Source organism: Penicillium chermesinum (assembly GCF_028974085.1).
Source record: "Penicillium chermesinum strain IBT 19713 chromosome Unknown utg000003l:1.0-5111272.0:1.0-5115320.0, whole genome shotgun sequence".
Classification (NCBI taxonomy): domain Eukaryota; kingdom Fungi; phylum Ascomycota; class Eurotiomycetes; order Eurotiales; family Aspergillaceae; genus Penicillium; species Penicillium chermesinum.
The window spans coordinates 4,026,057-4,050,631 of record NW_026695313.1 but is presented as its reverse complement, the minus strand read 5'-3'; the positions used below and the strand labels follow the sequence as shown (position 1 = coordinate 4,050,631).

The 24,575-nt window shown below is 50.6% G+C and overlaps 11 protein-coding genes across 11 annotated transcripts; 5 read left to right on the top strand and 6 right to left on the bottom strand.

Annotated features, from left to right (window-relative positions):
* Positions 1 to 867: 867 nt before the first annotated feature.
* N7468_004471 (uncharacterized protein) lies at positions 868 to 1,164 on the top strand (the record flags this gene model as incomplete). The annotated part of the gene is made up of 1 exon (XM_058473768.1): positions 868 to 1,164. The coding sequence occupies one exon, from the start codon at positions 868 to 870 to the stop codon at positions 1,162 to 1,164; it is 297 nt and encodes a 98-aa protein (XP_058332771.1).
* A 492-nt stretch (positions 1,165 to 1,656) lies between these two features.
* N7468_004470 (uncharacterized protein) lies at positions 1,657 to 2,087 on the top strand (the record flags this gene model as incomplete). Its single annotated transcript, XM_058473767.1, has 2 exons — positions 1,657 to 1,705; positions 1,765 to 2,087. The coding sequence occupies 2 exons, from the start codon at positions 1,657 to 1,659 to the stop codon at positions 2,085 to 2,087; spliced, it is 372 nt and encodes a 123-aa protein (XP_058332770.1).
* A 1,068-nt stretch (positions 2,088 to 3,155) lies between these two features.
* Positions 3,156 to 4,198, bottom strand: N7468_004469 (uncharacterized protein; the record flags this gene model as incomplete). The annotated part of the gene is made up of 3 exons (XM_058473766.1): positions 3,156 to 3,475; positions 3,541 to 4,008; positions 4,093 to 4,198. The coding sequence occupies 3 exons, from the start codon at positions 4,196 to 4,198 to the stop codon at positions 3,156 to 3,158; spliced, it is 894 nt and encodes a 297-aa protein (XP_058332769.1).
* A 1,302-nt stretch (positions 4,199 to 5,500) lies between these two features.
* Positions 5,501 to 8,457, bottom strand: N7468_004468 (acyclic terpene utilization AtuA family protein; the record flags this gene model as incomplete). Its single annotated transcript, XM_058473765.1, has 4 exons — positions 5,501 to 6,505; positions 6,636 to 6,992; positions 7,912 to 8,335; positions 8,432 to 8,457. The coding sequence occupies 4 exons, from the start codon at positions 8,455 to 8,457 to the stop codon at positions 5,501 to 5,503; spliced, it is 1,812 nt and encodes a 603-aa protein (XP_058332768.1).
* A 587-nt stretch (positions 8,458 to 9,044) lies between these two features.
* On the top strand, positions 9,045 to 10,815 carry N7468_004467 (uncharacterized protein; the record flags this gene model as incomplete). Its single annotated transcript, XM_058473764.1, is given in 2 exon segments — positions 9,045 to 10,227; positions 10,238 to 10,815. 2 exon segments carry the CDS (start codon positions 9,045 to 9,047, stop codon positions 10,813 to 10,815), a joined length of 1,761 nt encoding a protein of 586 aa, XP_058332767.1.
* A 1,285-nt stretch (positions 10,816 to 12,100) lies between these two features.
* Positions 12,101 to 12,959, bottom strand: N7468_004466 (uncharacterized protein; the record flags this gene model as incomplete). The annotated part of the gene is made up of 3 exons (XM_058473763.1): positions 12,101 to 12,545; positions 12,592 to 12,656; positions 12,714 to 12,959. The coding sequence occupies 3 exons, from the start codon at positions 12,957 to 12,959 to the stop codon at positions 12,101 to 12,103; spliced, it is 756 nt and encodes a 251-aa protein (XP_058332766.1).
* A 238-nt stretch (positions 12,960 to 13,197) lies between these two features.
* Positions 13,198 to 13,590, bottom strand: N7468_004465 (uncharacterized protein; the record flags this gene model as incomplete). Its single annotated transcript, XM_058473762.1, has 1 exon — positions 13,198 to 13,590. The coding sequence occupies one exon, from the start codon at positions 13,588 to 13,590 to the stop codon at positions 13,198 to 13,200; it is 393 nt and encodes a 130-aa protein (XP_058332765.1).
* A 1,539-nt stretch (positions 13,591 to 15,129) lies between these two features.
* N7468_004464 (uncharacterized protein) lies at positions 15,130 to 15,571 on the bottom strand (the record flags this gene model as incomplete). The annotated part of the gene is made up of 2 exons (XM_058473761.1): positions 15,130 to 15,256; positions 15,366 to 15,571. 2 exons carry the CDS (start codon positions 15,569 to 15,571, stop codon positions 15,130 to 15,132), a joined length of 333 nt encoding a protein of 110 aa, XP_058332764.1.
* Positions 15,572 to 17,136: 1,565 nt separating this feature from the next.
* Positions 17,137 to 17,596, top strand: N7468_004463 (uncharacterized protein; the record flags this gene model as incomplete). Its single annotated transcript, XM_058473760.1, has 2 exons — positions 17,137 to 17,261; positions 17,368 to 17,596. 2 exons carry the CDS (start codon positions 17,137 to 17,139, stop codon positions 17,594 to 17,596), a joined length of 354 nt encoding a protein of 117 aa, XP_058332763.1.
* A 1,062-nt stretch (positions 17,597 to 18,658) lies between these two features.
* N7468_004462 (carbohydrate-binding module family 48 protein) lies at positions 18,659 to 20,522 on the bottom strand (the record flags this gene model as incomplete). Its single annotated transcript, XM_058473759.1, has 2 exons — positions 18,659 to 20,014; positions 20,229 to 20,522. 2 exons carry the CDS (start codon positions 20,520 to 20,522, stop codon positions 18,659 to 18,661), a joined length of 1,650 nt encoding a protein of 549 aa, XP_058332762.1.
* A 2,465-nt stretch (positions 20,523 to 22,987) lies between these two features.
* On the top strand, positions 22,988 to 24,232 carry N7468_004461 (cyclic nucleotide-binding domain-containing protein; the record flags this gene model as incomplete). The annotated part of the gene is made up of 1 exon (XM_058473758.1): positions 22,988 to 24,232. The coding sequence occupies one exon, from the start codon at positions 22,988 to 22,990 to the stop codon at positions 24,230 to 24,232; it is 1,245 nt and encodes a 414-aa protein (XP_058332761.1).
* Between the last annotated feature and the right edge of the window lie 343 nt (positions 24,233 to 24,575).

The window sequence follows — 24,575 nt, the reverse complement described above, 5'->3', positions numbered from 1 at the left end:
ACGTGCCAACGACTCGGCTCACAACGAGTCACGGCTTGGCGGTCATTAAACGCGGCTTGGGAAAGGCATAATCAATAGCTAGAGTGCTTCCCATGACTGGTTCGTGAAGCAATGTATTAATTTACTTCTTAAGAACCCGTTTGAGGGCATCAACGTCAAAAGCCTTCCCGACGTTGTAGGACCAATTTAGCCATTTTTGATCCTCCATGGCCCTCCTTCTTTGCTCGCTATCCTTGTTGGATTCACCGGATTCGGTCTTCTCATCGCTTTTACCCTCTTCATTGCTAGATTCTTTCTTTCACTCATAAATGGGACCAATAAGAGAGTGAGAGGCGATGGATGTTGATGTGGATTAGGAAGATAATGTGGATTGTGATTAAAGCCAGGGATCGATGCAAATTCCTAAGCAGAAATGGGGGAGAGCAGTAATATGCTCATATTCTATCGAAATAATCTATGAACTTCATACAACGTCGAGCAAATTTCAGTCCAAACCCATATTTCCCAGTTTTCGTCTATTGGACTCCGAATATTGGGGGGTTTGAGGTGACGAGATAGGCGTTCGGAGGAGAGCTATAGCGTGAGCCAGCGATCCTGTTGATCTTGAAGAACTCTAACATAACTGCGAAGTGGGAAGCGTGTCTGACGTTTCCTACCTGTTCGCATTACCATGTAAGACGTAGTGTGTCCAAGGAAGATGGCAAGCTAGCCATCAAAACCACGGTGGTATTGAAGACTTCTGACAAGTAACATGCGCCCCTCCCCCCCAAGGACCCGACACCTCCTCAGCTGCGGGACGAGGCTAGTGATGGGTGAGATAGAAGGGTAAAATTGATGAAGGAAAACTCAGAATACTGCAATGCTTTGATGACGTGGCTACGCCTCTGGCAAGTCCAGTGGACAGATGGTAAGGAAAAAAGCCCATCGCTGATTCTTCTCTGCCATTTGGGCCAAGGCCTTCAGATCCAGAGAGGCATACCCCAGCCCACTAGACAGGATTCATGTAAGCGCATTGCCAGCATCGTTGTCAGTATCCTATATGATAGCCTCCGCTACTATCATATCGCTTCCTACCGCGGCGATATTATGATCCCAGACCCACCCGATGAGATCGGGCGTGGTGTCAACTACCCAGGACTTCCACTTTACTCCATCGACCTTTGAATTCTGAGGTTGAGGCATGGATCCACGTGCTCATTCCAGCTCGAATGATTAGAATGTCACCTTGTCGAAGTTTTACCCTGGCTTCCTCAACCAATTTCTTTGAGATGGGCTAGCGAAAATTGGAGTTTTCGTTCGGATCGTATCTTCACTAAGATCCGAAGCATCGTTGTGACTGGATTCTTGCCTGTTAAGGATGGTCCCATCGTCGCAGTTCAGCATTCCGTGCAGGCCAGCATGGACTTGATGTTGCAGCAGCTTGCGTCCAGGGCACGGTTCATGGGGAGGATATAGTAAATTGAAGCGTCCCGTAAACATCATGTTCACCATTCTCATCAAATCTCCCCTGCAGGAGGGTGGTGGAGCATCCGACTAAATGGGCAGAGCCTGGTACTTGGGTACTCGAAGTGGCATGGTGGTATCCTATGACCACTCCCGCCTTGAGGGAGCGACCTCAAAGATATCTGGTCTAATGGCATTCGCACATGCCTTGGAATGTTGGTCAGCGGTTTCCTGAACTGCTTCCTCAGCTACAGCCCTCAGGGTACGTGGATCTGCTGATTGTCCCACGTCAGTGTTTGCAAGACTGACAAGCGAATACAGCGCCGACGACACTGTCAAATGGCCCCACTATCCTCGAGTGCCAGGTAGACTTTATAGTTGATGTCATCGCGAGAATGGAAAGGGACGGGCTCGAAACAATCGAGCCTACACCGGAGGCAGAAGAAGAATGGCGGCGGAAAATCGTTGAGTCCGGCGAAAACACATTGTTCGCCGAGACTGATTCTTGGTGGACTAAGTCAAATATCCCAGGTAAGAAGAAGGAGCTTTTAACGTATATCGGGGGCATTCCCCAGTATGAGGCCGAATGCAGGGCTACCCTAGACAGTTGGGAGGGCTTCGAAGTCAAGAAGCATGCGGGCTAGAGTGGGAGAATTTATTACGAGGGGAACTCCGTCCGCAACGCATATTCTAGCTTTTCTTTCTCGCGCTGTATATATTGGTTCTTGTTCATGACATCCCCCGGTCCCTGTTCGACTGACTCGAGAGTAGAATGATCTATGATAGGAGCCAGATGGCCGACCTGATTGCGGGCGCGCTCATTGCCCTACATATCACGCAGTGTAAGAGTCTACAGAAGCCCACGTAGATGGTGGTGATGGTCGTCTTCCCATATATGTTCTAGTATCAATCCAACACTTGGGAGGAATTCGCACCATGGCGCCGACGGCCCTCAGATGACAGCGATCCGCAGGTAAGAAAATACAGCTGTCTGGGCGGTCTCGAAACGCGGGCTTAGCTGTGCGAAGAAGTGGTTATGAGAGGCATAGAGTCTAGAATCAAACCCGCCCCTCTGACGTTTGTGTATTTGTCTTTTGACTGGGCCATCGTCACAGCTGCGATTCTCGGTATACTCGAGATTCACAAACACTTCTTTTTCGGATAAAAATATGCTTAATCTGGCAAAAGACGCATCTTTGTAGCAATTCACTGTTATTTTACCAAGAGAGGATGGTAGGCTCTCCGTACAACTGAGCCCTATTCCGTAGGGCCACTCGTGGTTCCGCCTGGGCCGTCATATTTGAAAAGTCATTCAACCGAGTTACATCCTTCTAGTGACGGTCATATGACCAAATGAATCAATGAGACTTGTGCGAAAGGGTGTGGTTGACTCAGGTCATGATTTCTCCAGTCGAAATTTGCTTCATATTCTGATCAGTCAAGTAAGAAAGGCTCACTATTCTACTCCACAATTCCCCTGGTCCTCTCAATCTCTCGCGCCAAAGTACCGGTGGGGATGCCATTGCTCCCTGGATTTTTCAATTTTAGCCATATCAACACAGATTTCAGGTGAAACTTACAATGTCAAGATGTTACCGTCGACGTCGCCAAAGTAAAGCCACACGGAGTCGCTCCAGTTCAAACAAGCGCGCTGTTCATCTATATAGATCTTATAGCCTCGGTCCACGGCCATTCGCTGTGCATCTTCAAAATCAGGTGTCTTTATACAGTACCGTGCGATGCCTACTAAAGATCAGCTGCAACCTCATGTAGAAGCAAAACCGCCATGAATTACCTTTCTGAAACCAGGTCGGGTTTAGGCCTGGATCTTTCAGGTGTTTACCGTTTTCCGCATATCCCAGCAGCTCTAGGTGCATATGGCTCGGATCCCTGGTCCCGCGCAGGAAGTGGCAGTCGGTCCACTTGTTCTTCTCGCCATGAGTAAAGACCTTCATCTGGCCCATGAAATGATCGTAGCCTGTGGGGAACCCGACATCAGGCCGGAAGTCGACGCCGGCATCATGGGCCATTCCTGTGGAAGGATTCGTAGTTAGCACTAGATTATGACATCGGTGATCTGGGTATGGCAGTCCCTACCAAAGGCTTTATACCAAGGCAACATCTTCTCGAAATCGAGACAATTCACCATGAAGTGCAAGAAACTGCGATGATGCGGAAGAGCAGGCTTCGCTTTCGCAATAAGGGGATTCCCAACGATTGAAATCAATTCCACAAAGTTCCCATCTGGATCAAGGACAAGAGCCGACTTGGTGAGGCCCCATTTGCGCTTAATGTCAATCGGCGCGTGCAGGATCCGCGTTTCGGGGAAATCACGCGTGATTCGCGCCAGCTCCTGCTCCACGTCGTCGAAAAGAAGGGTAAAACCACGAGAGCCGATCTGATTGAACTTTGGCGGCCATTGCTTCCTTGTATCGAGGTTTCTCCAGCTATATAGCCAGACATGCATGTACGGGTCGGCAGGGAAGCGGACGGCAACGGCCGCATTCAGATCACCTTTGTTGACTCCTCGAGCAGCGAACCATTCCTCCGGAAGCTCGTATCCGTCTTCGAGTTCGGCCCCCTCTGTCCGCCAGTTATTCTCCAGGTCTTCCCCCGGTATGGGTTGAGTATTAGAGTGAGTTTACCTACCATCAACGGCAAGGCCGACGTTGCCATATAGGTTTAGCTGCTTCAAGATATCAGAGGTGTTCTGTTGAACGGCGAATAATGCGACATAATTGGGTAATTCAGACATCTTAATAAACAGTTGGGTAGTGGTAGTGTGTAGGGAACAATTCAAAAGGATCTATAAATGTGCGCTGAGTACTAGTCCAGTCGTTTGAGCGAGTCGGAGAGCACGATCGTAATCAACAGAGGCATAATCTATAGACCCCACGAGGCTCAGGTACAACTTCATTAAGTATGTCATCTCAATTCATCTTGATCTTGTTGAGATGAGGAGATAGGAGCTAGGGAAGAGTTAAAGCATAAGCCAGCGATTGAATAATATTGAATGTAACTAATTACGATAATCGCCGAGGGGGTCTCTTGCTTTACACGCTTCCCGACTGTCCACTTGAATGACTTCCAAGTTTCCAAGGTTTATCTTATAAGGCTTAAAAAGAGAATGACAAGGTAGCCCAAACCCTCAGCGGCATTGAAGACTGCTGAAACACAACACATTCAAAGCTATGTACATTATATTCAAATTATTGCTGATTGTCCATACATGCATACATGCGTGCTGAGATAAAATAGCACACAATAAGGGTGCATATCTGCGTGTTTGGTATGTCCTTGCTGTAGCTGCCCTTGAGGAATCATCGAGTTTCGACTACATACTGGTAACAAGGAGCACCGGTCTGAATAAAAGTGTACCCTTGCGTAAAACATGCACACACGCCTTCAGCACTTTCAGCACGAGCTCTCACGCAATTGGGCAGCACATCATTGACGTCCGGGCGATGAAGGCATGATCCAGGTTCGGGATGAAGCAAAGAGATCCGTTTGAGTACCAGGATCCCTCTGCTATTAACTTTTCCGTCCTCTCAGATCTTCTCTCCTCCTCAGAGTGATCCGCAGGGTCCGTTGTAACGAGAGGAGCTACCTAGTAATAGTACATATATACAATACCTGAATTTACCAGAGAAAAAGCAGGATTATCCTGGTCCACCTTCTTCTTTTTTCGCTATTTTGCACTGTACATGGTCCCTCGGGAAGTCCCAAAGGTCCTATGGGAGGAGGAGTCGCGCGGGACTTGGCACAATATGATCAGCTGGTGCACTGCGGACAGGAGGGAGAGATAAACGGAAAGAAAAGGGAGAATATGGGAGTCGGCAATCCTGAATCTCTGGGCGGTCGCACCGAACCTGCAAGGTGTAAGAGGCGGCTATAGTGCTGCGATGAGCCTTGGAGCGTGGTGGAGGAGTAACTACCGCGGTGCAGCAGCCACTATGCATATTACGAATCGCGACGGGCGGAATTCGGAATTAAAGCCATCTTGTGATTCAGCCATGGGATGATCTAGGATGATAATATGCATTTGGTATGGCTCAGTCTAGATGCGGCTCCTCTCCAGGAACCGCAGCGGAATTTCCACCTCCTTGGCCCAGATATACCCCGCAAGGTTCTTCCCCAGAGTGTCCAGCCCACCCCCCGCATTGTACCCTCGGTCCAGGTGATCCTTCAGCAGGAAGTGCACGGCCCTCAAGTGTGGCAACTCAAATCGCAGAATGGGCTTTCCGGGGTAGTCCCGGCCGAGCAGTTCTTGCAGCCGCCGATTCGACAAGAAGCCCCGGAGCCAGTCCCACTCGTCCACGTGGCGCACAAACAGGCCCAGGTTGGCGTCCGATGATTTGTCACCGGATCTGCCTAGGCAAATGAACCCCAGTGGGGCCTTCTTGACGGGACCCCATGAATCGCCAGGCAGTGGGTCGGCTGTCATATCCTGACTCGCCTGCAGTGCGGGGTAGACGGCAGTGTTCTGGGGAGGGGGAAGCAGGACGGATTCACCGTTGGGGAGGTGCGCTCGTTCTTGCACCAGCTGCTGCTCGATCAGTGCCACCCAGTACTCGTAGTAAGGGCGCGCTATCCCTTGTCGCGAGTCTAATGTCGGAGTTAGGCCAGGGCAGCTCTGTAGAATGTTCATCTTGCACCAGGTCAGGAATGCATCCGGTCCGAGAAGCTCAGCGTTTGGGGCTTGGGCAAATATGCGGCAGTCGACGGTCGCTAGATCCTGCGAAATTGGATCCTCCTGGGGCACCCCAACTTGCGTGAAGGTTAACAGAGAAAATTCCTTGATTCGATCCCCTATGGCGTGCAGTGTTTGTTGTTTGACCATCTCGACCTTCTCCGAGATATCGAGCCCAGTCAGATAGACGTGGTACTCGGCCGCAAACCCACCATTCGCCGTAATTCCGGCCTTGGTTGTCGGGGGCGGAGGGTGTCCTTTCACGCCCGACACCTTGACCCTGTTAGGGCCGACCTCTTGCACTTGAATCTGGTCAATCTGGGCGACGACATCTGTGTTGAAGTACAGGGGACCCTGGATCTCGTACAGAAGCTGAGAAGTCACGGTCCCTACGGATATCTCTCCGTCACGCCCTGCTGATCATCTCGCGGCCCCAGCTGGAGAAGGATTTTCCAGTGGTCAAGTTGGTCAGGGGATCGTTGGAGGCAATCAGCTCTTTCACAGCTTCTGTCACATCGTCTCCCTCAATCCATCCGACACGGAGATTCAGCTTCTCTAGGGCAACAAGCTCCTTGACCGCCTCGGCGAGCCCGTGCGCATTACCTCCGCCGGCGTTGCAAACCACCTTGGTTCCATTGGCGGCGAGGTGCTTCAGGGCGGGCTGTAATTTGACTAGAAAGTTTGCATGGTAGCCATCCCGCACCTCCCCTAGGCGGTTTACATTCTGGAGTTTATTCTTGAAAGGTGTCCGTTTGGCACCGTTCTGGGTCATGTCTGCCTCCGACATCCAGTCGCCAACGATAGCATCCAACTCCGGGATCTGGGAAAGAGAGAACAGAGCCCGTGCCCGGTCGACGGTCTGTTAGTATCGCTGGACGTGCTTTGGGATCGCCAGTCAAGCAACCTCCCGAGCATCCTGCAATGAACACTGGACGTTTCTCTTTGGTCTGGCTCATGTTGACTTTTTCTAGTTGCACTATAGCTTGTGTTTGAAACCTTTCTGCTAAATCGCTGTAGACAACCCATTATATACGTTCTTTTCCCTGGTCCACTGTCTATAATGGGAGGTCCGCTAGACGATGTATTCCTACCTATTCGCGCTCGGTCCGCACGCGTTCAGGGGGCCAGGGTCAATTCCGCATCTCGATTCCGATTTTGCACGGATTTCCCGCGTTGTTTCTTTCAGCCTGCCGTCCCTCCAAAACCAGCGTCCGGCTAGGCAAATTGTTACGTTTACACCTGGTGGCCTCCAATCATGTGCCGCCAGTCTTAACTGTCGGATAAGCTTGCCGGAATGTCATGCGTACAGTGCTCCTCGACATATTTTGGCCCCCCTTGCCTACCGCCTCCTCATTGGATTCATGTGTGCCTCTCCTTGATGACCTATTAAACTTTTTGACTAACTAGTTATTCCATGTAGACATTCCTCATCTTTCCGCAGAATATTATGTACTAATGTTGAAGTTGGCTCCGGGGTCAAATGCTTCTCCAGGGCAAGGCTGTCAACTCGTCTTTGACTTCGTATCTAGGATAGTTGTTTGTTACACCCTTACACCAGGCAGGCAGATGTAAAATCAAAACGGTAGTATTCAAGGCAGGTATCAAGGGTAGAGAAGGAAGAGAAAGGAGAAGAAAGCTATCTTCCATGAAGGCTTCTATTTACAACTCCTCCAGTAACCATGGTAGATTCCTCTATGTAGAGCCCTATGGCAATCTCTCTCTCGTCTCAACCGTCAAATTCATCACGGCTTCCGATCCATCTATTCGGTTGCTACTACTGGAAGAGTGGCGAGCCAGCCTGGCTCGTGAACGGGCTTCGGATTATGCGGGGGCTGCCGAGGGATCCCCTTCTCCAGATACTGCTTAGTGATTTCCTGATACTCCTCCTCCAGATCGTTTTTCCCCTCGAGGAAATCAACCTCATTAGAGCAACCAGATCGGAGGGTGTTGATTCGATGGCGGGACCATCTGGTAGTGTTGTCGTCGATTTTCTCAAACGTGTAAGTCACGTCGATGTGCGTAGGCATTGCGGTGCCGTGCCAATGGGCAGACTTGAATCCCCACTTGTAGGGATACTCATGGAGAGTGACCACCCAGTCGCCAACAAAGTCGAATCGATTAGGCATGTGCATATATTCGAAGAAATGCTCGCCCGGTAGCATCGTGCGCTGGACGGGCTCGACGTTGTCCTCACCACCGGAGCTGTGCAGTTTCCAAGTGCCCAGTCCAAGTTTAATCCAGTTGGCAGGGACCGTGGCAAATTTCCACACCTCTTCGATGGGCAAGTTGATGACTTACGAAGTCCGGCTGTGAGTGACAGACATGGTGGGTGATGGGGGCCCAGATTGTCCTTCTTGAGAGGAGCATCTTTTTGGCTGTGGGAATGAAAGTGATGATGTATGACATCCAAGTGTGTTGAGTAGCTCCATCTATATATATTCACAGCAAGACAGGGACATTGATTTGTTGGTCGTCGAGCTTCATTTCTTCCCTTCGTCCGTTAGAGTTGCTCCTCTCTCCAACTTCCGCCCCTGGTGAAATTCCACCTCGCTCCAGAGACCGCAGCCCATCCTGTGCCGGTGCACCTGTGCTTGGCTAACTACCACTTTGCCTTTCGCCCGAGCCAATCGTCTCCAGAAGCATGTTGACTGAACCTGAGTCATTCGTAGTCGAATTTGGGCCACTGACTCAGTGTCTAAAGCTTAAATACTCCGCAAGGGGGGGGGGTTCTTCCCCAGACCACTGACTCAGTGTCCAGAGCTTAAATACTCCGCAATGCGGGGCCTTCTTCCCCAGGATCACGGATTTAATTCCAGGTCAGCAAAGTCACAATATATAAATACACCCAGATTTTTGGCTCTTTAAGAAAACACCAGCCGTGGCAGCTCAATTCTATCCATTGACCTTGACCATGAATCCCGAAGCGACAGCCATCATCGAGGAAAAGCCGTCCTCCTCCAATGATGCAGCAACCCACATCGAGCATGCATCTGCCGCAGACAGCCCACAGGAAACCTCCATTGACAATGTTGATATCGAAGGCGCTCAAGAGAGTTTCACATGGGACCTTGACATCTGGCTCAATTTGACTGCCTTATGGGGTTGTTACTTGACCTCAACCTACTCGCTTGCCATCCCCAACTCTAGTATCAGTTTCATTTCTGCGGCCTTTCCCGAGGAAGCTGGCATTTCTATCTGGATTGCCTCTTCTGTTACTATCGCCAACTGCGTGATTCAGGCATTTCTTGGAGATCTATCAGACCATTTTGGGCGCAAGTGGCCTCTGCTTCTTGGTATGGCGCTGATTTTCGCCGGCTCAATGATCGCCGGCCGTGCCGACAGCATGGGAATGGTCATTGGTGGCCAAGTGCTTAACGGTATTGGCCTTACCTGTGGCTTCCTGGCAATCCCACTCTCTGCTGAGATTGTGCCAAAAGACCAACGTGCCCGTGTACAAGCCCTCAGCGGTATTTTTGCCGGTCTTGCGTATATTTCAGGGCCTATAATCGCTGGCGCCTTTATTAAGTATAATGTCGGTGGCGATGGAGAGGGCTGGAGGGCCCCTTTCTATTTTCTTGCTGGACTTTCAGGCCTTACCTTTATTCTTATTGTGGTGTTTTATCACCCAGCCCCTCGTCCTAATCCCGAAAATCTATCTCCTATGACCCGCTTCCTCAAGATCGACTGGATCGGGGTATTCCTTGCTGCAGCAGGTCTAACCCTCTTTCTTGTGGGGATAGAATCTGGTGACAACCCGACCCCGTGGGTCTCTGGCCGGGTGCTTGCCTGTATAATTGTCGGAGGTGTTTGTATGATTGTGTTTTGTTTATGGGAATGGCTGGCGGTTAGTGACGGTATCGTCGCCCATAGCCTCTTCACAGACGCTAACTACCCCATATGCCTTGTGCTAAATTTTGTCGGTGGAATTGTCATGTTTGGGGGTCAAGCATTTCTCCCACAAGAAATTACCGCGTTATTCACTTCCGACGCTATTATGACCGGGGTATGGAATATCCCCTTCAATGCGATGACTATCGGGGGCGCTATGGCGAGCGCTGTTGTCCTTGGTATTACCAAGGAGGCGAAAATGGACGGTCGTTGCAGCGTTTGTTATGTTACTGGTCGGGACTTGTCTGATGCTTGTCATGAAACCGCATATCAACTATGCTGCCTGGTTCTTCCCGACTGCTCTTCTGGGCACCGCTGTTGGGATTATGACCTCACTTCTGATTATTGTCGTGAGTATCTGTACTCCAAATCATCTGATCGCATCAGCGGTCAGTGTGGCTGCGGCAGCGCGTGCTCTCGGTGGCAGTATTGGCACCGTTATCTTCAGCCAGATCTTCGCCTCCAAGATCAAATCTTTCCTGCCAGAAGAGGTGGCGGACGAGGCACTCAAAGCAGGCCTCCCACAGAGTTCTCTACCCGCCTTCCTCCAGGCCCTCTCCACCAAACAAGAATCGGCTCTGATGGCGGTGCGCGGCGTCACTCCTACGATCCTTGCGGCGGCAGAACGTGGAGTAGGCAATGCTTACGCCCACGCGTTCAAATTTGTTTGGTATTCTCTGATCCCCTTCTCTGTAGTGAGTCTCGGTCTGTCCTTCTGGCTGAGATCCACAAGGCCCCAACTGACCCAACAAGTTGCGGCCCAAGTGGAACATAAGCACAGGCACCACTCGTGAGATTCATTGCTGCAGGATAATCCACTGTTAGTCGGTCAAGACAGAATGTACCAGAATATTTGAAGAGCATGGTAGGAGAGAAGCTTGGCCGCTTAATGCAATGAGGTACTCTGAATAGTGCTACAATTAGATACGTATGTTTCAAATCGCCATAGTAGCTAGCATTCGACGAACGTATCAAGACTTGAGAAGGAAAAGAAAAACACGTGACAAATAGCTATCATCTAGATTCCCGTTTGAACCTGTGGTAAGTCCCATCATCCGGAGGTGAGACGAGACACTGAGATCAGACTCTCGTGCATTTCCCTTGCTTCATATTCAATGCTCGCTTCTTGGTTATCATGGGACGAGGGGGGCTCATAGAAAGCCCCTTGGAATCGTGTACTTAGATGGATCGTCTCGTTTCACGTCCTTGAAGCAAGAAATAGTGTTGCTCCTATTTCGCTGGCTGCCAGTTTTCTGACTCTTCTCTTGACACCCTGTTCGATATCTCCCCATTGGGAGGTCCTGTCTCTAACTAATCTTGAGACTTCCTCCTATGTAGGCCTACGTGGCTCGGATTAGCCTACTTTGGATGCAACATCTATTTAGCCTTGAGTTTTGTTTTACTTCTTCTAGACCTCTACCATTCGTTTGAAGCCCTTCCTTTATGTTATACAAGCTAGTCTACAACATTCGCATAATCTACTTTGACCCCCGCTTTTCTGTATGGAATTCTGATCTCCAGTTGAATCAATCTTTCCTCTATCTCTCTCTGTGTGCGTTCATCTTAAGTATCTCGACAGAGTGACGGGACATACTTGGGGTGGCGATTGACCAAGAGAAGTCTTACCTTTGAGGAAAGATGAATTTCTGAGTAACTACCGGTGGCTCAACGAGCAGCCAATCAGACTCACTGGGCGCTCAGTGAGCGTAATTGGACTCTCCCTGATTATCAGAAGGTAGAAATGAGTAGCTCAGTGAATCTGAGCCTGGACTGAAAATTAAGTGAGCCTGACTCTGATCACCCTTATCAAAGCGGCGGCTAAGATAGGAAAGCCCCATATAGTATAGAAAAATGGTACATATAGCAACCTAGGTACTCCACTCTATTCTTACCATAACTATCTAAGGGGCGAGTGGGGAGGGGGTGTCCAGCATTCAAATACAGCAGGCCGGTGGTAAGAGGTCTACTCTTTTCTCTCGCTTTCTTCCTCTGCGTTTTCCTTTCTTTTTTGAATTCTTTTATTTCTTACCTTGATTTTTCATTTCCTACAGGATTTGGTGCAAAGCATCCGCAAACAGCCTAGAAACTGGGGTCGTCAGATGTTAGCTCCTCGATGAATCCAGGATCTTCGACCAACTCCTTGAGAATATCATCATATCCATTCCCGACATTGCTCCAGTCCCAACTCTCCATGCGCCGGTAAGCCGAATCGATCACTTGTCTGCGGGTTACCTGGCAGATCTCGGGCTCATGCTGGCGAATAACATAGGAACGGATGAGTCCCAGAAGGTCCTCCTCAAATGGGCCTCGGCATATCTCCCCAGCAGGAATTCTGATCAATTGCTTGATCAGAGACTCCATGTACTTCAGGGGAGTTGGAGTGTGAATCATCGCGTCTGTGTCGATGATTGAAGGAGCCCGCTCGGCGTCCTCGAAGGTGAGGAAGGTTGCTGACAGAGGTATGATGTGGATATGCACCCCATCGATTGCCGTCTCCATCAGGTTCTCGCCGAAGCCAGATATCCTGGATCGAAGTGTCCCATCGAAAATCAGGAGTCCTAAGAGAAAACCCATGTTCTTGTACAATCTGCGAGGCCTTTTCCATTTGGGCATCAGGAATAGTCCATTCATATGCCTGGGATATAGTCAGTGGTCACCGTCGACGAACATAACAACAGAGAGAAGAGCTCACCATCAATTCTCGTGTATGGCCGTGTCTGAAAACAAATTGTGCTCCGTACTCCATGACTGGGATATTTTTGTTAAGTAAGGCGTTCAATACTCTTCTAGCTTGGTAGTGGGGCGGCTTTCCAGTCAAGGGAACAATGCCCTCTGGCGTCAGGGAATCATCGCGTAGATTCGGGTCCGGCAGAAGGCCAAGGTCCGAGTTCTGCGGGGCCTCAAAGTCACTGGACGCGTTAAATGTCGAAGAAACCATCTTGGAGCAGAGAGGAGAGAGGAGAGAGGAGTTCGTGCAAGCTTGGTGATGAGATGAACGCGCTTCAGGCTTGTCCTTGGGATAGGCTTGGAAATGGTCAAGGATGAGGAGGAGGTAAAAAGCGAAGAAAGTCAGCAGGGAACCTGGAGGAAAGGGAAAATAAACCAAAGACTTGGAGATGCAAGTGTATTTGATAGGAAGGTCTGTCCCATCTTTCTGCCTATGCCCTTTTCCTCCATCAGTCACAGGGGAAAATGCGGAACCAAATATCAACAAACAGCAGAATCATTAGAGGAACGACGTACGCCATGGCTCTATATCCGTGGTTCCCTCCGGTCGTTCTTTTGGTGAAGATCTTACCACGATCAAAAGGAAGTCCATTCATTGGAAAATCGCGAATCCACTGTTGGACCCTCTCGAACACCATCCCGTCAATATTAACGGAGTTACTCCATTGAGTATCCCTAGTATCAACATTGATAGAAAGGCAGCTATCTGTGTAGTCCTCTAGAGGATCTGGAGTAGCTGTCATGGCAAGACTCTCGCTTCGGACATACTCGTGGATATAGAGGAGTAGCTGTTCATCTGATAAGTATTTACAGTGGCTTTCGAAGAACACATTTACCCACATAACGGGCCTTGTATTTGTGAATGTATGCTCAAGATTGTCAGACATCTTATGAAGGTTGTTTGAAACCCGGATGCACCTTTCTTGCTTGTACTTGCAGCCCGTTTTCGGTTGCTGGTTTAGGGGGCCCCTGAGGTTAATAAAGCTGAGACTTGACTGTTGTTCGAATTGACTTGATCGTGTGAAGATCAATTGTTTTCAAGAATCTGCCAATGATGGGACGTCTCTTTGTCAACGTGTACACCTTTCAGTTCCAGGTCTTTGCGCCATTACTAGTGAAATAAAGTCCTTTGCTTTATCTCGATTTCCTCCATTGTAGCACAGACTCCTTGGTGCACTTGTCTCGCATTAAACCGTCCTGCAGAGATCCAACCATCAAGTCGGATTTCATCACGGTACATCAAGTACACGACCAAACAAATCGAATACCCGAAGCAGGACTCCAAGCCGACTGAATTAGCCCGCGGGCTAAAACAAAACACCAAAGAACTTGATGTTCAAAAGAACTAGATCCATCGTACCGTCCAAACTCCAAATTTTCCCCCAATACTTAATCTGACATTCTAAGAACCTTATTCCGATCAAATGGAAGCCCAACTCAGTGACAGTCCCGAGTGCAGGCGTGAGTCTACTGGCTAGCCAGATCTGTACCGCCATTAGGCAAGTCATCGTTGAGATCATCCCCCTAGCCAAGGCAGGTCGATTTCAATAGAGATACATCGGTCAATTCATCCATCAGCAGCCATATTCGGAACATGGCCACTCGATACTAACCACGCGAGATAAGAGGTTGCCAGAGGAAGACAAATATGGCTAGAGCTGATTGCATCGAAATGTGAAACTCGAGAGTACAGATTATTTATGCTTTGTTTGCGTGATTTAATTGGGTCGTCTCGTAGGAACCCCACCCAAGAGACAAAGCCACGACCGTCTCGATACGTAGGATAGCCGGAAGTGATAGCAAGTATATATGGTACAACTCGGCCCATATCATGAGAAGAAAAAAAGGGTTCTATTATGAAACTCATTCATAGGGGAGTGCTGTACATTGACGCTCTACTAGATGACACTTGGAGAAGAATCGTACAAATGGCATAGATCGAAAGAAAAAAATATCTCGCAACCAAGGTCGGATCAATGCAGCAATGCCATAGGAATCCTAACCCCAGCTGTATCCAGGGCGAGGGTCACAGCACTAGGAGTGACGGGTCCTAGGTAAAAGCATACTCATACATCGTGACGCATTCCGGAAAAGCACTTCATGGGTATTTGATGGAAAATTGGGAGTTCAAGAAAAGGTTGAGAAAGCAAAAACCTGTACAGAGAAATATTCAAGTTTCGGAAAGGGGGAAACAACCCCCCAAATCGGCCAAGATGGCAATGCGCAGCACTACTGTTCTGGCCGTAGGTTGGGCCCTATAGCGAGGTCCCAACCTACGTTCCGAATGAGACAACACGGCCTCCATTGAACGAGAACCAATGAATCAAAATGGTTATTCAGTGACTGGTCAGGCGAGGCATGTTAGCTTCAATCGGGGTGGATCAAGGTACGACGAGAAAGGCGTACGGCTTGCGCTTCTCTGCGCTCTGACCCTGTTTGCCACTCATATCCCAAAGGCGACTCTTGTAGTTGGGGAAGGAGGTATTATTCCAAACATTGACGAGAACACTATGTAGATAAGGTTGTTAGGACCAGATGACGAGATCAGGCCTTCTGGGAGAGCGACAGCGAGGACGCGTGAAAAGGGCCCAGACAGGGAACTTGACGGCCAACGAACCTCTGAGTGCGATCCTTGTAGGCCTCATCCTTCAGCTCTCTCACGCCGACCTTCATTCCATCCTTTGTGAAGGCAATGTTCTTGTGCTCCATCTTTTCACGGGTGTTTTTGCTGACTTCCTGGTAAATGCTGTAGGCGACAAAGCCGACGGCGGCGACCACGCCGACGAAGAGGAGAAGGAACACGAGAGACAGAATTTTATGCATTTCGAGATCGAAACCCAAAAGACTGCAGATTGCGACAGACCGAAGGGGCTGAGAATGTTGGTCAAACTGAGGCTTGCGGCAGATCGCGTGTGGAGTTCACGTTGCACGGTTTCAAGGGAGAACCGGGTTGAGTTTTGTCGCCAAAGACCGAGTGTGGGCCGGATACGCAAGATGGACAACTGGCCGGGAGCTGAAGGTATTACAGATACGAAGGCACAGGGAAAGAGAAGAAAAATCGAAAAATCATGGAAATGATGCAACCAAATCAGGGGCGGGTTTGGGGCCCCACGAGGGGTTTCCGTCTGCCAGTGGCTGTGTACATTGTGGCTGCAGGATCGTAGCAGAAAGGAATAGCGGCGAAATGGCACATTACAAAATAACCCAAGCCGTAATCCCAACTGCCGGTTAGCATGAGTTGCTGGGGATTTGACTGTTGCCTGGTGTTCTGGTTGTGCGCCAAGTAAACTGGGCCCATACAAACCAGGCGGCAAGAGGATCTCTGATCTGATCCCCGAGCTAGATCGCCCCACATGACGAAATTCACCGTCCTTTAGGTGTAAAGACATGGTCCTCTGGTATTTGGGCTCTAAGGCCAAGATCACCCTCTTCCCTCACATGTCACTGTAGGCTTGGGGCCTCTCGTCATTAGACCCGCCTTTCCTTGGCTGTGGCCTACCTGTGGGTGGGATCCCATTTGCATGTGAGGAAAGGGCAATCGGAGAATGGAAAGGGAGCTATGCTGCCGTACATTGCCGGCCAACGTGGAGAACCTCGAACATATGTCCCAGCCGAGGGTTGCTCCGGTCCTGCGAACGCAGCTGATGTTAGCAGTTGGCCGTCAAATGGCCGTGAGACTCTTAAGAAGACCATCCCCTCTCAGGCTGACGCGGAGTATAAGGGCTCATCTCGGCAAAGGAAATTATCTTGCAGTTCTTGACCGCGTAAGGGGACTACCGTCCCTCCCAGTGATAACCTAGGTAGGCGTGGGGCGTGCGGCTATGGTTTTGGCCCCTGGGATATCCGGATGGCCAAGGCAAGCGTAATGAATGTCCGGTGTGCCAGCATTCTTGGCTACGCATTGGATCCACCGACGAAGAACTTGAAGAAAACGCCGAGGGTGAGCCAAGCCCTTAGAACCCAAGATATTGGAAGGAACGCGTAAGTTGAAAGCTAGCTCCAACACGCCCAAAATCACCAAATGCAACGTTCAGCGGAGGGTTTAGCTCGTCTACATCAATTGCAAGAAAGGTATGGGATGTGCTTCGACAAGCGTTCTGAATTGGAATACCCGAAACCACCAATATTCACTTCATTCAAATTGAATATCAGACCGTAAAGGCAAAAGGCCGTTGTGTTGCAGCGATCGTGACCCACACTCTCCACTCCACGCTATCGCAAATCGAGGAGCTATCATCTCAAGTGCGTCATCATGATCAAATCCTACATGAACAAGACGACCGCCAGGTGAAGGAACCCCCCCGCAAGGCAGCTTGAATATACTCCATACTGGCATCTTCAATCCTTCCTCTCTGTCCCCTTGTCTCGCCTATCCCGTTCTCCCAGCCATGTGTGACGTCCCGTTCATCCCCATTTTCCCCATCTGCTTCCAATGCGGCACCGACCAGAATCCCTGCCACTGTAAAGTCGTCGGGCCGACATTAGGTAAGTCTTTCTTACTCAGCCCTGGAGAGTTGCCTCAGAGGCGTCGCTTTGCATGATCATCTAACGAATGGTTGCTCCGTTCAGGTTTCTGTTGTACTATTGTTGCGGCTGTAAGCAAGACAGATCCTCCCTAGCTACGGCACCTGTCGGGTGTCTCAACACCCTTCACATTCGCATGCTCACCCAAACCAAGGTGATCTGTTGGCCAGCTTCGATCTTCTGCGGCTGCGGTTGTACCAAGACCGGGAAAGAGTCTGTCTCCCCTTCGAGAACTTTTCGGAAAGCATCACTGACAAGCCATGTAGTATGCTGGGATTCCCTGTCAAGCTCAACGGGCAAGTAAGCAACGCCATACCGTTTTGAGACCTGCATCAGTGCGGCGACAAGGAGTAATTTGCGGTCAATGAGCCGCAAATGAATTTCGAGGCTCAAGAATTCGGAGTTGGGTATGCTTCATTGAATTGATATCATCTGGCTCCTTTAATAACTAGAATACAAGGGCGCACAAATGAATGGGAAATAAATACTGGATTTTCTGATATAGAAATACAGAAATGGTAGGCTACGGCTACTTTCCAGCCTTGGAACTCCCTCGCTATGTTCTATCTTCTGGAAACAAGGGACTCCGGACCAGCCGGCCCCAAAGCCTCGAGTCAGTAATCGATCACCATATTACTTGGAGTGGTAGCTTGTGCCCATATCTGGAATTCCAAGCATCTCACTAGCTATTGAACGAGCATGAGAGGATCCAAGTCCATACGTTGATGGTACACCGCGAACAATAAGAAAGGGGGAAAAAAAAAAGAAAGAAAGACAAAAGACCGGAAGCTGCCCAACGCGTGACTCGAACCGCGACCACGAAATCCCAAAGTAGTCTAGCACCTCGAGATCGCTTCAGTAAGGAAAAAAAAACTGGTAGCTTCTCTTTGATTGAGCGTGTCATCCTTAGTGCAGGGGCCATGCTAATCTTCTCTGTATATTTTCATTTGACCAAATGTCCCGAAGGACAACTGAGCACCAGATTTATTCAATATAACCACGGACTGGTCACGTGCCAGAGGGTATTTGGGTATCGGCCGTTGCTTTGGCCTACCCATTTGGAAAGCAACCGTCGTCTCCTACATACACGAGACCATGGGAGCTAGCGTCTTTATGTACTCTACAGTTACCAAATGAATATTGAGCATGTGCACTGAGCGACAAACATTATTAAGGGACATGTCATCAAGGATTGCTGAATACAATGCGAGGAGGCTGCAAATGAGGTATCCAGGTCAAAATCAAGAACGCAGTAAGAACAATAGCAAAGGAAATGGGTCCCTCCAAAAGAAACCAGGAATTAGCCCCCACCTTGTACAGACCCAAGTGCGCGGGGATTGAGAATTTAGCGGGCAGATGTCTTTCAAAGGAAACTGAAGTTCACGTCTACTTGAGCTTTTCCTTCAGCTTACTGAAGAACCCGCTCAGACGCTTCTTCTTTTTCTCATCCTTGTGGGACTCGGCGGGCTTAGGGGTGGTAACCTCGGCGGTGTTGCCGGTAGTCACGCCGGTGGTCACAGCCGGGCCATTAGACTCGGTTGAAGCGGGAATGTCTTTAGATTCGGCAGGGGGAGGGGCTGAGGTCGGGGCCGCACGACCAGGAGGAGGGCTTGAGGTGGGGGAAACATTGGCAGAGTCAAAGCCAGTGTTAGCAGCAACCCCGGGAGCAATGGCGGAGGTGGCCGCAGTGACGGTGGGTGCAGGAGCACCCTGGGATTCATCTAGACCGACTGTTTTCTGGAGCTCTTGCTCCACGTCCTTCTTCTCCTCAACGGCTTCCTTGTTGGCTGCGGCCTCGGGGTCTTGATGGGCCTCAGCAAGTGACTCTTTAACCACCTCAGGTACATCGCTCACGGGCTCAGTGCCATTTTCTTTCTTGTCTTTCTCAAGAGGCACGGCAGCGGCTAAGGCTGCAGTGGTAGAGGTGGGAGCTGCGGATTGGATAGTTGCATTGTTTGTCTCCTTGCTCTCCGTTACCGGGGGCTCAGAGGGCGCAGGCTGAATAGAGAACTGCTGCTCCTCTTCATCCTTCTTCTTCTCCAGTGGGACTTCGGAAGCCAGATCGGTGGCGGTGGAGGTAGGTGCTGCAGATTGGATAGTAGCGTCGCTGGCCTGCTTATCCTTCTCCAGAGGGACCTCCGCAGCCAGGGCGGCCGTAGTAGAAGTGGGAGCAGCGGACTGAATCATGTAGCCGGGGTCAGCCGCAGCGGCCTGCTGCGCAGGTCCGCCGATAGGTAAGCTTGACTCGGGAATGGTGTTCTTCGAGACAGGAGGTACGTTGAAGGCACTTGAATCGGGGCTCTCGTTCTGGGCACCGGCACCGGTAAAGGGGACGCTATCGGGTTTCTCGTAAGACTCCTTGTCGAGCTTAACGGTCGAGTCAATGGTGTTGTTGTGGATCGTGCTGGGATCTGGAACCTTCTCGCCAGGCTGCAACTGGATGGGGTTGCCGATGCCCTCTGAAGCGGGGATTGGGTTCACAGAGAAGGCCTTCTCAGTCTCTTGTGCAGGCGTCTCGGGGAAGGCTCCGGGGAGGTTGCCGTTGGGTTGTTCTTTAGGAACATCGGCGGCCAGAGTGGCGGTGGTGGAGTCAGGAGTGACGCCAGACATAGCAGGGGTGGAACCGGAGGTTTCGGATACGGGAGTGATCTCCTCTGGCAGCAGGACGTTGTTGATATTGTTATGGCCGTCACTTTCTTGACGCACTTTCTTATCGGTAGTCCAGACGCCGTCAACAACAAACTGTCAGGGGCAAAGTTAGCAGGCGCTCCAAGCGAGTTTATAGCGTGGCGGATAGATTGAGTGACGTCAGCGGACCGAGAGCGCTGGAGGCGTCATGGACGAAAAAGAAAAAGCTGGGGTTGGTGCCTAGATCCTGAGGCGAACCACTCCCCTCACCGCAATGTTGGGCGGAGTCATGATCCCAGAATCTGGAAGGGAAGAGGGGCCGGCATACCTTGTACTGTGTCTTCTCTACAGGAAGAGTGACTTCTTTTTCGAAGACGTCGCCCACTCGGTCTAATTTCACCGTCTTACCCCAATCGTCGAAGGTGCCTGTTACGAACACCTCGCTGGCAGTTTCGGGCCTAGATGCAAATGCGAGGAACCGTCCAGTCAGCGAACCAATCCAAGGCGAGAGTCTGTGCCACTGAATGGGAGGTGGGAAGGACTCGAACTCTCCGCAGGCAGCTGCGCCCGGGGGGAGCTCTACAGCATGCACATCCGCAATTGAGCGGCATGGACTCACCATCGGAAAGTGAAGGTACCCATAACTTCGTGCAAAAGTCAATCCTCGGATCGGGCAACCAGGAATGGGGGAGTAGAGAGGAAAGGAAAGGGGCAGAACGAAGAATGGCGCCGGGGGAGGGCGCTTACAAGCTCTAAATCGAGTGGGGGTGACACAGACCAGCCAGGATCAAGGCACTGAACTTGATGAACTTTCTTTGCCCAACCTAGAGAAAATGGTAAGGCTTATATGACATGCCCGGCTTACACCTGCCCATCTTCTGGTAGGCAGCTTTTACAATCTTCTGATAAAATCCTGCATCTGGCCATTGGAGCTTTGCGCCCTGTAGCTTCCGCGGCGGCTCATGACCCACGGTTGACCTGGACCTACATTGGACTAGACCTTTGCGACTGAGAGACCCACAAAAAGAGCGGTCTGGACTTAGCATATCTGTATAGTTCGAGGCACAAGGGGCCAAGAATCAACCCTCATCAGAGACCGAGAGCTTGAAGGATGAGCCTGAGGAAGAGTCGCGAATTCATACAGAGTGGCGGGACCGTGGATCACGCGGGGGGCTGTGCGATCTTGACGTGCCGCTTTGGGGTCGATGGTCAGTGCTCCATGAACTACGTGACTGTAACCCTCGCAGATTTGCTCCTTGCCTCAGGCCTCCAAATTTCTCTTTGGAGGAACATGGCATATTGTGCTTAGGACAAATCACCATCAGAATGTTGGCATAAACCGATCAGCCACACTCCAGAGTTGACCTTGGTTACTTGGTCGGCAACTCAATCCCATGAGCGAGAGAGAAGCCCCGGTGGAAAATCATTAAAGCCGATGTACAGGGACCCAAAATCATGAGCAGATCTCAGGGCCTGCATACAGCAGAAGGTGTCTATGTATGAATGGCATGCGTCACGCAAGACCTGGAACTCAAGGAGACATCACGAAGCCGCCTTTGCTACTGCAAATGAAGCCAAAGACTACTAGTATTCCCAGCCTACTCAAAATTACAAGACTGGTTGCTCTAGGTGAGAAGCCTTTGATGCTATAGTGGGTTGCGCCTTGTCAAACAATACCATGTTATACAAGAATAGATATGTTGCCAGAAACCAGCAAGAAAGGGGCTTTTCAAGGCTACTGAGCACAAACAAAAAGCAAACAAAAGACTGATCTGCGACAGTGGCTGCAGTTCCTCTCTTTGCCCCTGCCACTGATCAAGTTCCTGCACCAGTCAATGTAGTAGGCGCTGCATACTAGGAACGCCCTGCTGAGCTTCCAATGAGAGGGCCTAGGAGTAGTCATACGATGTAGTGTAGTCTACTCTCTACGAACTGGGCCACATAGCTTCTAGCTGATATAGTAATAGTAGTAGCCTACTCAAAATTTCATACTTTCCGAAATGGGGGTCAATCTAAGGCTTCTCTCCTAGGTACCACTGGAAATTTCTGTTTCTATCTACATGGTTGCCCTTCCGGGGTGGTTGCTGAAGAATTGTTCTAGAGCAGCCGGAAACGGCTACCCGCGTGGATGCCAGGAAATTCCATCTCCAGCGGCCAGAAGTCGCTTAAGGTTGAGGCTTACGAGACCCAAGTTTTGGCAACGTCGTACATATGGATCTTCTAGTAAAGAAAAGTCCAAGGCTGTCTGTCGTATGGATGACTTCAAGAGTCATCAAGCCCTGGGGCCGAAATTTGCCACCGGCGTGTCCCACTCCAGTGGCGACCAATTGTGCCACTGATTTTCCGTCACCCCTACCCGCTGTTCTAGAAGACACATGGAAAGCTTCGATACGAGCTTCTTTATGCCTCGCCTTTTCCTTCGTCGGTCTCATCCCTGGATGGTTCCTCCTGGCCGCATCAGGGTCGGACTAGGTCGTGTGCATTTCTGGGCCAACCCAATCTTGCTGGGAGCGATCATTGGACCGACCTCGATCCCAGCTTTGCTGGCGACCCAAAGATGGGAATGAGTGACGTCGATCACCAAGCATCATCCAGGACGGAGATCGACGAAGAAGCTCAGACCAGCGCCCCAACTTTAGTTACCCCTCCTCTTCCTCCTTCCTCTCGCTTCCCCAATTGGTTTGTAAGAAGTTCGTCCAGCTCTGCAAACTGTGACACCTCTCAGCCCCCCCTCAGGTGAGACCCTCCATGACTCGTGTTCTGCACTGTTCCCGAAACCCTCCCATCGTCTGGGCACCCCAATTAGACTCTTGCGTGGATCCCCACTTTCTGGCCTGCCCGCAGACTTGCAGGCTTGCCCCTCCTACCCGTGACCATCTACCCTTTTCCTACTATTCACCTTCCCTCTTCATGAACCCTAATCCCGCTCTCTCCACACCGTGATTCTTCAACATCCCTTTTGACCACCCAGATCGCAGACATCCGGAAGTCCAGTTCAATCCACACTCCACCATTCTCTCCCCTCCCTCCCTTTCTCAGCTTCAGCGAGGCCGGAGCGGCGGCCTCTCCGGCCCTTACGACCCAATAATGGCAGACAGCTCGTTTCCCGGGTCCAACCCCTTCCTCAATACTAGTTCGACTCCTGAAAAGGCCCCTAGCATTCCCAAGATCTCTGAAGATGACGAATTCGAGGTGACATCGCCAACAGACATGACCTTCCGCCAGTCAAATGCCGGTGACTCCTCAGGAAACGCCATCTTTGGAGGAAGCGCATTCCGTGAGAATGCATCACATGGCAGCGGATCGGGAGCCTCACTGTTCGGCCGTGACCCATTCGACACCGGGGCGCAGTCCGGCGATGGTCAGGGGGATGAGGAGCGTAGAGAGGTCCCGCCTGCAAGTGGGGGATTGGGCCTACCAAATAACTACGCCTTAGGCCGTCGAACTTCAGTTTCGGCGGAGTCTTTGAATCCCACATCTGCAGGCGCTGATAGCTGGACTCCTCCGCGCCACCCCAAGTCGGATGAGCAACTGGAACGCTTAAAGACTGCGGTCAGCAACAACTTCTTATTCTCTCACCTCGACGATGAGCAATTCAGGACCGTTCTGGATGCTTTGGTTGAGAAGCCAATCCCTGCCAAGGATATCAAGGTTATCTCGCAGGGTGATGCGGGTGATTATTTCTATATCGTCGAAGACGGCCACTTTGATATCTACATCCATCCATCGGGGGCTATTCAACCCGGCGCAGATGGGCTGGGTAACAAAGTAGCCACTACAGGCCCTGGGGGCTCGTTCGGTGAGCTTGCCCTCATGTACAATGCTCCGCGTGCGGCTACCGTGGTCTCCACGGAGCCCAAGAGCACCTTGTGGGCTTTAGATCGGATTACATTCCGCCGAATTCTGATGGATTCAGCATTCCAGCGACGACGGATGTATGAAGCCTTTTTGGAAGAAGTGCCCTTGCTCTCATCCCTAAAGCCTTACGAACGATCCAAGATTGCCGATGCCTTGGACACTATCAAATATCCTGCAGGGGCGACTGTTATCGCGGAAGGTGACCCCGGAGATGCATTCTACCTACTGGAGTCAGGGGAGGCAGAGGCGCTCAAGAACGGTGTTTCAGTCAAGAGCTATCGCCGTGGGGATTATTTCGGTGAGCTTGCACTGCTGGATGACAAACCTCGTGCAGCAAGCATCGTCACCAAAACTGATGTCAAGGTTGCTCGGTTGGGCCGAGACGGCTTCAAGAGACTTCTCGGGCCAGTGGAGGAGATCATGCGGCGGACTGAGTACCAGATTGACTCCGCCAAGTCCCCCGTTTCTTCATGAATGTGACACGATACGACGAATACTCCCTGCCAGTGCGGAAGAGCGACCCACAGACGCAACGCTGGTTTTGATGCTATATTCCCTTTGTTGCATCTTACCTTGTCTGCTCATGTCCTCCTGCTTCCGCTATCTTCGAATTTCTCTTTCAAATATCTCGTCCTCCCAGTCCCGACACTCTTTACGACTTCCTGTATCTACAAGTTTCTGTTCTCGTTGACCTGCGGCGCCCCCTGGCACAGGTACCTACTGTCTTCCTGTCACACTATCTTGCTGTAGTAACTTTTTGAGTTTACCCCATGCATTGTCCGCGGACAACTAGGGCAGAGCAAATTGAGTAGAACTT